At 31.6% G+C, this 9,455-nt stretch overlaps 3 protein-coding genes across 10 annotated transcripts in view; 2 read left to right on the forward strand and 1 right to left on the reverse strand.

The window, feature by feature from the left end:
• The window catches only part of LOC116853914 (kinectin-like), a 21,067-nt gene extending 17,077 nt beyond the window's left edge, over positions 1-3,990 (forward strand). For 6 of the 7 annotated variants that reach the window (XM_032835259.1, XM_032835258.1, XM_032835257.1 and 3 more), the window contains one exon: positions 2,521-3,990. In XM_032835259.1, coding sequence (XP_032691150.1) covers positions 2,521-2,541 — 21 coding nt within the window. In that variant the 3' untranslated portion in view covers positions 2,542-3,990. Of the gene's footprint in view, positions 1-341; positions 382-2,520 lie in introns of all 7 variants that reach the window. The other variant, XM_032835262.1, reaches the window with a different exon arrangement.
• Positions 3,991-4,063: 73 nt separating this feature from the next.
• LOC116853918 (integrator complex subunit 11) lies at positions 4,064-7,278 on the reverse strand. 2 transcript variants are annotated; one of them, XM_032835274.1, is made up of 5 exons: positions 7,127-7,278; positions 6,508-6,766; positions 6,009-6,431; positions 5,080-5,904; positions 4,064-5,015 (listed from the first exon to the last, which is right to left on the reverse strand). In XM_032835274.1, exons 2-5 carry the CDS (start codon positions 6,754-6,756, stop codon positions 4,725-4,727), a joined length of 1,788 nt encoding a protein of 595 aa, XP_032691165.1. In that variant the 5' UTR covers positions 6,757-6,766; positions 7,127-7,278; the 3' UTR covers positions 4,064-4,724. The 2 variants fall into 2 exon arrangements, with proteins under 2 accessions (XP_032691165.1, XP_032691164.1); XM_032835273.1 differs by having other exon boundaries at positions 7,045-7,246.
• A 1,423-nt stretch (positions 7,279-8,701) lies between these two features.
• The window catches only part of LOC116853923 (pleiotropic regulator 1), a 2,737-nt gene continuing 1,983 nt past the window's right edge, over positions 8,702-9,455 (forward strand). The window contains exons 1-3 of the mRNA XM_032835286.1: positions 8,702-8,953; positions 9,030-9,136; positions 9,244-9,368. Coding sequence (XP_032691177.1) covers positions 8,951-8,953; positions 9,030-9,136; positions 9,244-9,368 — 235 coding nt within the window. The 5' untranslated portion in view covers positions 8,702-8,950. The remainder of the gene's footprint in view (positions 8,954-9,029; positions 9,137-9,243; positions 9,369-9,455) is intronic.

Below are 9,455 nucleotides of genomic sequence, written 5' to 3' on the forward strand. Positions count from 1 at the left end.
ATTTCTTTATGTTTAAAACAATGGAATCACAATTTGAATTTGTGAGGTAACTACAACGACTTTTTACAAAAGTCAGGAGACTAATATCTGAAAAATCAATTTTTCATCAATGGGCCACATTCGTATCTTCCCTAATCTACTAGTAACCCAAATTGGAAAGTTTAATTTTAACAGTCTCTTTGTCCCAGTGTTTGTTATAAGATTTAATAACATATAATATTATTGATGCTCAACGACCACAGGTTTCCGCAGTCGTACGATTCATAAGAAAAAATAGCCTTGTTGTTCAAATGCTTGCTCTGTGATCAATAACAATTTAACTGTTTTGATTGTTTCGACAGTCCACTAAGAAAACCATGGCAAAACGGCGCAGATTCGCAGGTATGCAAATCTAAAGATGAGATACTGAAATGTTTCCTCCTAGCCTTTCGAAAAATTTAATAGTAGATTACCGCTAGCCATTCATGTCGGGTCTTACCATAAGTTGTTTTACGAATATTGTTTTCTCATCGCACACATTGTTCTGTTGTTAAGCATTAAACTTTTACATTCGTATTCATAAATGCACTATCTTCAATTTTCGTATTTGCATATTATTATTTTATTTACTCCACAAAGTATAGCACAAAAAATGTTTTCAATAGTTTGAAAACCAATAACGTACATTATTATCAACTCCATTAATTACAATTGTTTTAATATAAAGACTAAATGTATATTAAATACTGGTAGTGTAAAAGTGAAAATGTTAAATCAGAGTACATTTAAAATTGCATATTTTTTTATTAAAAGAAGAACAACAGAACCAATATATGATGTAATTAATATTACAAGGAAATATATATATATAATTTTAATACGTCGCATAGTAAATGTGAGCCATATTGATAGTACTGTTAGTCTGTCTATTATTTGGAACATATATCTTGAATAAGCTTTGGTGTGTTAACGTTAATATAAAAATTCATTAATACATGTTCAGTCAATTATAAAATATCAAGCTTAATATTTAATCAATTCCCATATGTTTTACCGTATTTATAATGTAAGCAATATATAAAATCGTGTAAATATATGTATATAAAATTACTCTGTACCTATAATCTTTTCTTGAAATATTGTATGAATTATTTAATATTATTAATGTCTCGTCTATGTAAGTTTATATGGCTTCACTTATATTCATATATGTTCCAATAACACGTTGCACAGTGCCTATTATTGGCTTTATATTTTATTTTGTGACTATGATATATAATGAATGTTCTGCATCTTGTGTATTCTCAGCACATACGACTAGAAAAAAAATGATTTCTATTCTTATCTTTAATTCTTGTCAATTATGATTTACAACTTACGAAACTGGCTGTTAAATTGGTAATTCGCATAGTTTGTGTATATATATTAAGAACAAAATGAATAGCTTATATATTTTGCTATGCTTCTTTGCAGAAAAGTACAAAAATCATAACACTATACTGATTAGTATAAATAATAAAATATAAATGTAAATTTAGAAACGGAGACAGATATATTAACAAAACGGATCAGATACTAAAAAATGTACACCTAGTTATATAATGAAATTTTTTGTCAGCACAAACACTGGGGTAAAGGGTACACTGCAAATGGAACGGTTATATTGACCGAACTAATTAGTTATTGTAACAGTATCAAAATGATCATACTTTTATACAATAATCATATTAATATACAATATATTTTTATTTCTTCCACATATCTCCCATTATTTTTCCTTTCTAAATTTTATTTATTTTAAGGATATTAACACAATGAACTAAATAGCTTTAGGGAAGCTATGATCAATATACATTTGCTTAATATACACTTTCGTAATTATCTTATATTGCCTTTAAACATTTTGCATTATATTAATACACTGCTTACAATATAAATAATAATAAAGCGGAATTTTTAATAATACTAACCAAATATAACGATAACTATATGTACATACCATATATATTATTAAGTGCAATAACCTAGGTATTATAAGTTCAATATCCGATAATTATTATTTTTTGCTTTGCTTTTTTTATTTATTATTGTCTTTATTATTTTCTTACATAATACACATTAAGTATCATATGTACGTTGCTTCTAAACATAATTTAATGAAATTTTTCGTGTGTACTTGCTTTCTGCATGGCTTACAGACGCTTTTTTAAACTATTGAATATTAGATTTTAATGTGAAAGATAACGCAAAGAACACTTTTCATTAATGAAAAAAGTAACTTACTAATAAATAATATATTCATTTATTAACCAATAAACATTGTTGTGCGTAATCTTCCACAGTCTTCTAATTATTCTTCCTGATTTATTGGACAGATGTTTAAAATTTGCAAGGCTCAACTAATATGCATCATTTTGTTGCAATCATTAGTTTATTTATCTATTGTACATAATGGAAGAATAAGTATAGAACATTATTTTATATATTTATCCAGTATGGTTTTTGATCTACTATATTCATTCTGTTACTGTATTTTTTCAGGGTGGTTCAGGAAAAAAATAACTTCGAAAAATAAGCTGCGCTAATGCAATACGAGTACTGGCGGCTAAAAAAAGAAAGAAAAAAAAATGGGAAGTGCAAGTATGAAATTGCAGCACAAATGCAGCACTGCTCTATAGATATAAAATGGCATACCTTGCTATTCAAAAGACTAATACAAAGTGAAAATACTATGAATAATGTTTATTGTAAAAAAAAAATACCATATTTTATTATGTGGAGAAAATATAAATAATTAAACTCGTAGTGACTAAATGGATATCTTGAAATACTGGCGTATGTGATGGTTATATATATATATAAATATATATATATATATATAATTTATAGAGGTATAATTATATATAACTGTACGCTGTACGATTATAAGAGTTATCAAAAAATCGTGCATTATAAATCACTGACATTAATTGTTTATATATTAAATTTTATTTCTGTTAAATCAATGCATAAGAATGATACTCACGGATATCCTTGTAATTGGAATATAATTTATAATTATGACGTTTACTACGCATAATGTATTCCATGACTCAATGTTCTGCATTACTTCATAACTTTGATTGTTTTTTTACTTCATATTTTAATTAATATTTTTGTTTCCTGTTTATTTTCCTTTTATAATTAAAGAAAGGTACGCGGAGCAGAATTAGTACATGAATACATATTCGCGCGTGCACATGCAATATCATACATAAAATATATACTACATTTTGTTATCAATAGTGAACTTGGTACATCAGATTTTTTAAGTGATCATACTATTAGTTCCATTATATAAAAGTTCAAGTTTGTTGTTCGATTTATGTGCAATAATTAACGTTTACTAGAGTGTTGAAGTTGAAGGCCAGTTTTATGTATAAAAGTTAACAAAAATTAACGATTATACTGAATTTAAAAAGTAATGCGTACATGACGAATTTTCATAGTTTACATAGGCCTTTATCATCAGATTTATGAACGTTTTAATATTGGAAAAGTGTGTTCGTGAATAACGAGTATGCATTTTTATAAATGCACATTATAAAAATTATTTACGAGTACATTTTGTCTAGTTTTAGAACGTTCAGCGTTCAAATGAATGAACGATTTTAAGGGCATTTAAAAAACAAACAATGCTTGCAACTATTATGTTTATATTTAGTCATACTCTGTTTATGTAAATGAACAAAGTGAAGTATTCTATATTATTGTTATAAAGTAGTGATATTAGAAATGCTCAGATGATTTTTTTAACAATTACAGCATGACCGTTCAGAAAAACACTGTTGGAAATTAATTGTATATTTGAAAGAGTTCTTTGTTCATTCTATATAATTGATTGGTTGCGTACTGAAATACTGATTTTTGTAAGAAGCATGTAAGTGTTTAGTACACCCCGTACTTATTTACCATTTTGTACCTAGAACGCATATTCAGTTAAATATAATAAAAATTTACTGTTTTACTTGATACTAGTTGTACAATTTTTGAAAAATTACTCACCATTTCATTTGTCCATTAATAATACATGTGGTAAACATTCTTAAATAAATGTTAATTTTTATTAATGGTTGTATATACACATATTACTATAAATAATGTACAAAAACACATATGTTTTGACTTATATAAGTAACCTAGTTTTAAACAATTTAGTCTGAAATTTGTACTTTCAGATCAATATTAGAGCATTAACAAGATAGTACTATTTTTTTGCATTTTGCATTCTACTTTTAATAAAATCTTTGAAACGTTCACAGGATACGTTATAGATAGCTACTAAAGAGTGTGCAAGTTTTTATCCTATAGAATATATAGTAATTATTGTATATTATAGTTACATATGTAAAAACGTAGGATGTTTTTATGCGAATTTTCAAAATAGATAACATATTTACAATTAAATTTTCTCGCTTGAGAAAAAGTGACAGGTGAATTTGCTATGATATTTTATTTCAAAATTCTGTATTTTTTCGTCTTATTTTACTCGAGTATGTACAAACATTTTGAGACATAGAAAATAACATTGTATCGTCATTTAGCAGTATTTACGACACTGCTTTACTTGAAAATATATTTTTGTTTTATATATAGTCGCAGTATTTTTATAGCAAAGTAAATTATAATTGTTCGTACATTCTTACAGTATCACAGATTAGAAAAGTATCTCTCACGCTTGATAATGATTCATCGCATTACTAATTCTAATTTAACATTGTTTGCAGAAACCCGAGGATATAGCTACCTAGATCCTCATCTTGATTAGTCCACGAAACGTAGACACTCTTCTGATCGTCTTCGTCTCCTTCTACCTTCACTAAAACTGACTCAACTGATATTGAGCCATCTGTTAGTTGGACCGTCCAACCTGACAATCTTTCTTTTAACGGCTGCAATAGTTTCAAAGTGGTAGCATGCGCTGGACCAGGATCCCTCACTTGCACAGTAGATGTGAATCGCACTACGTGTTTTGTGATACCAGCGGCTTTCGCAACCTGATGAAAACGACAATCGATTTACTTAATATACACACAGGGAGTTATATATATTAAAAATTACCTCATCTGCATCTACCAGACATACACCATCTTCTCTTAACATTAAAACACTGTGAAGTAGCCTCCGTTTCTTCGGATCTGGCGGTAGAGCTGAATATCTTTTCGCCTCGGTTTTGAGCAACGCTAGAGAAGCATCTACCGGCACTTTAGATGTCGTCGTGATAACGCAAGTCTCACCGTTCGCAGGATTGTAACAGTTAGTACCGAATTCTTGCTTAATCTTCTCCTTTAAGTATTCCATTTTAGCGAACTCCCCGTGCACCAATATAATGTTCTTCGGTTCGCAGTACTGTATCAGTTGCATTATTCCCTTCGCGTCAGCGTGAGCAGAGAAAGACATGTACTCTACGGCCATCTTCACCTCCACAATCTGACGGTTTTCGAATTCTATTCTTCGCGTGCCATTCAAGACTTTGTGTCCCACAGTACCTTGCACGCAAAAACCTGGCATGATAACCATGTTGGCTTCGTTGGGTGCCCATTTTTTGAAGATCTGAAGGGACAAACCAGCGTGTAACATTCCCGGTGTGGCAAACACTACCATCGCACCCGGATTATCGATGTACGCTTTATCAAACGGCTTTATATGCTTAAAGTCGAACATATTTCGTTGTACGAACGTTTTCTTAATCTTTTGATTAGTCCAGGTAATAAACATTTTATAATAATTATTCGCCTTCTCAGTCAGACCGAGCGCAAAGTAAACGGGTACTTTCAAATTCATTCTTTCCCAATACGTTTCCAGGAGTATGCATAATTCCTGGGCACGACCGAGAGCGAACACGGGGATCAAGACTTTTCCACCGCGGTCAATACACTCGTGAACCTAAAACAAATGTATTTGCTCGAGACTGTTCGGAAGGAAATTAGCTATTAAACTTACTGATTATTATTGATGTTAACTATAGATATAAATCGTGAATAACATACTTTTTTGAGAAAGTCTCTTTCCCTACATCTTTTAGAGTCTCTGATTGTAGTTGCATATGTGGACTCTGATATCAGTAAGTCAGGTCTGCATTTGTCTATCCATGCAGCACCTAAATGTCGATCTGGCGTCATATTATAGTCTCCCGTGTACACAATAGATTGTGACCCGACACGAACCCAAAACATAGCTGCTCCAAGTACATGCCCTGCATAATATGCTTTTATTTCCAATTCTGGATCGACCATGACTGACTGATGAAGCGTGACTGCGACAACTTTTTTCATGCAATCCTTAATCATCTGTGATGTAAAGAAATTGCTCTCGCCTTTACGTTCCACTGCAACTTTTCTCATGTCCTCGAGCAAAATTGGCGCAATAGCTTTGGTTGGGTGTGTCATGTAAATTGGTCCAGTATAGCCTACCTACAGAAAAATATATAACTTTTAGAAATAAAGAACTGTTTATAAAATGATAATTTATGTTTGTCACACATGTTACCATTTCTGTAAAGTATGGTAGAGCGCCGCAATGATCTAGATGAAAGTGAGAGATAATGACGCAGTCAATATAATTGGTTGCTGGTCCTTCTGATACTACATATGAAAAGTCTGGGAAACGTCTCTCGTCATTAAATCCCATATGCATTCCACAATCCAGCATGATATTTTTACCACCCATTGAGACAAGAATGCAACTACGTCCAACATCTTGTCCAGCACCAAGTGGTGTAACTTTTATGTCTGGCATCTCTGTAAATCTATACAAAACAAATGTTACACTCACATGAAAATGTAACCATTACACATGTCAGCTGATAAAAAATACATAATTATGATAAATATCATAGTTTGACTAAAATATAGTGAATTGTAAATATATATCTTTCTTGAAAAATTTGATAATTTAATTATTAATCTAATCCTTAAAATAAGTTAAAAATGTTTATTTGTATATATCATAGTTTTATATTATTTATTTAAACGAAAAATCAATAAAATTTGATGTCAATTTTTTATATACAATTATAATCCTTACAATATAAATATAGAAAACAAAGATTAGACAATCAAATCTAACGGCGGACGATATTAATGCACCGGCACTGACAAGCACGCACTTGAGCGTTCAATTGTAAAATTTTCAATACTCTTCCTCCGTGAGAATCAGGGTTGGCAAGTAAAATACTTGACGTAGGCTGTTTACGATAATTCGAGTTAGAGTAAGTACGAGTTAGTTTCACTAGAACCGAGAAATATGATAGACACAAACATCTAGTATTTTCATGATTTATGACAACTCAATGCTGTCCGATAAATCGAGTAGAGTTATGGCTCTTGCACGCGGTAATGCTTGCCGCGCGGCGGAAGTTCGCGACAGCCAATCAATATGTTGTTTTTCCGTAAGAGCTAGAAGGTTATTACGGAAAGCAGCATATTGATTGGCTGTCGCGCGAACTTCCGCCGCGCGGCAAGCATTACCGTGTCCTGTGTGCAGGAGCCATAAGACGTAAGCAGTAAGCAAATTGACCAATCATAGTCGTTGATTCTTGAACCGTAAGAAGAATCAATGACTGTGATTAGTCAATTTGCTTTTCCCCCTCCATATATATATGCTCTAAGGTTGTGCTGGACTACAAAATTATTGGTTTCAATATTTTTTTTATTTGAATTCTATCAACTTTACCGAAAAATAGCAAGAGATAAAAATTGTTTATTTTCTTCTCATAGAGCTCGGAGAATTTTTTCAGAATTTTATATCAACTTTTTAGTACTGCATTTTTTTGCGTTTTCTTATATTTTCTTGAAGTACTAGAAAATTAATATAAAATTCTGAAAAAATTCTCAGAGCTCTATGAGAAAAAAATAACATCTGTCAACTCTAACCTAACCTAACCTGTCAACTTCAATGCATACGCACAGAGGACGAATAGGAACTATAGCTTTCTCTCTCGCACACATCTTGGATACACTTTCGTGCCAGCATTCCCCTTCCATATATATATGCTCTAGAGATACCCGATTCTTAATCGATTCAATTCTTTCCCTAACAAATTTAGGGAAGAAGGGTTGCTCGTGTTGCTCGTGTTGCTTGCATGTTTCATACTTTTTGCTTTTAAAAAAAGATGGACACCTAATCAAACGCTTAGAAGAAACAATCGAGTTGGTTGTCTCGTTTTTGTTTCTTTGAAACATTCCAATATACTTCTGTCTAATTTTAAATATGAAAAATGCAAACAACACGAATAAGCCTATTTTTGGGGAAAGAATCGAATCGATTCAGAATTTGGTATCTCTAAGGGTGCGTTCAGATTCCTCATCCGGGTGCACTCTATTACTAGAAACACTATAGTATATGTGACATATACTATAGCACTTCTAGTAATAGAATACACCCGGGTGGGGAATCTGAACGCAGCCTAATATGCTCTAATGGCTCCTGCACACAGGATGCGGTAATGCTTGCCACGCGGCGGAAGTCCATCAACAGCCAATCAATATATTGTTTTTCCATAAGAACTAAAAGGTTATTACGGAAAACAGCATATTGATTGGCTGTTACGCGACTTCCACCGCGCGGCAAATGTTACCGCGTTCTGTGTGCAGGAACCATAAGATTGGAATGCAATTTGTGTCGCCGTGTGCATGAAAGTGTATAGGGATATTGCAACTGGAAAGCACCCTATGTAGCCAATATGTACATTCTACTCAATCGGTAATCGATAGTATTCACGTTTTTCATAATTTCTCTTCGTGTTACCAGTTCTAGCTTCAAAATGGGCACAGATGGCGTATGAAACAATCGCGCAAAGCGGCATGAAGCAAAACACCGGCGTGGTCGTTCTCAAGCTTCTTCTTGACAGTGTATATTTACCGTTTCTGTCTAAAAGTTGTTGGTATTATTCCCAGTTAATCTTAACTCAATTTCCTTAGTCATTAAAGATATGGTGAGTATATTTAAATTATTTTTTTTTAAACTACTATTTCTACTGATTTTGTATACATTCCATGAACTTATTTCAGGATGTTCAAAGACATTCAGTACACACATTGGTATTTCGTTCTTTAAAAAGAACTCATGACATGTTCTTATTAAATCAAGGAACTTTACCACCAGTGGATCCATATTTGTAAGTTTTTTTATAATTACAGTTGGTCACAAGTCACTTAATTTTTATACTTCTAACATTCTTATAATCTTTCTTCAAGTTTACACAAAATTATTATTCATTTTTAGGCAAAAAATAAAGAAGTCCACAAAAGCAAAAGATTGTTATGGTCCAGTATTAGAACTTGTTAGACAGAATAACATAGCAAAAGTACAACAAGAAAACGATAATACAGATCCTCCACCACCAGGAGGTAATACCTTGCAATATATGTAGTAGGAGTAATATTAAAAAAAAATATTTATATATATATATATATATATATATATATATATATATA

Source organism: Odontomachus brunneus, unplaced genomic scaffold (assembly GCF_010583005.1).
Source record: "Odontomachus brunneus isolate Ranch 3 - 2012 unplaced genomic scaffold, Obru_v1 Obru_scaffold_007, whole genome shotgun sequence".
Classification (NCBI taxonomy): domain Eukaryota; kingdom Metazoa; phylum Arthropoda; class Insecta; order Hymenoptera; family Formicidae; genus Odontomachus; species Odontomachus brunneus.

What these genes read in the sequence shown, in the direction of transcription:
- LOC116853918 (XM_032835274.1), bottom strand. Translation starts at nt 6,756, where the DNA reads ATGCCAGACATAAAAGTTACACCACTTGGTGCTGGACAAGATGTTGGA. An exon ending in TACCATACTTTACAGAAATG is followed by an intron (nt 6,432 to 6,507) that starts GTAACATGTGTG and finishes ATTTTTCTGTAG; the next exon opens with GTAGGCTATACTGGACCAAT. An exon ending in GTCTGGTAGATGCAGATGAG is followed by an intron (nt 5,016 to 5,079) that starts GTAATTTTTAAT and finishes CGTTTTCATCAG; the next exon opens with GTTGCGAAAGCCGCTGGTAT.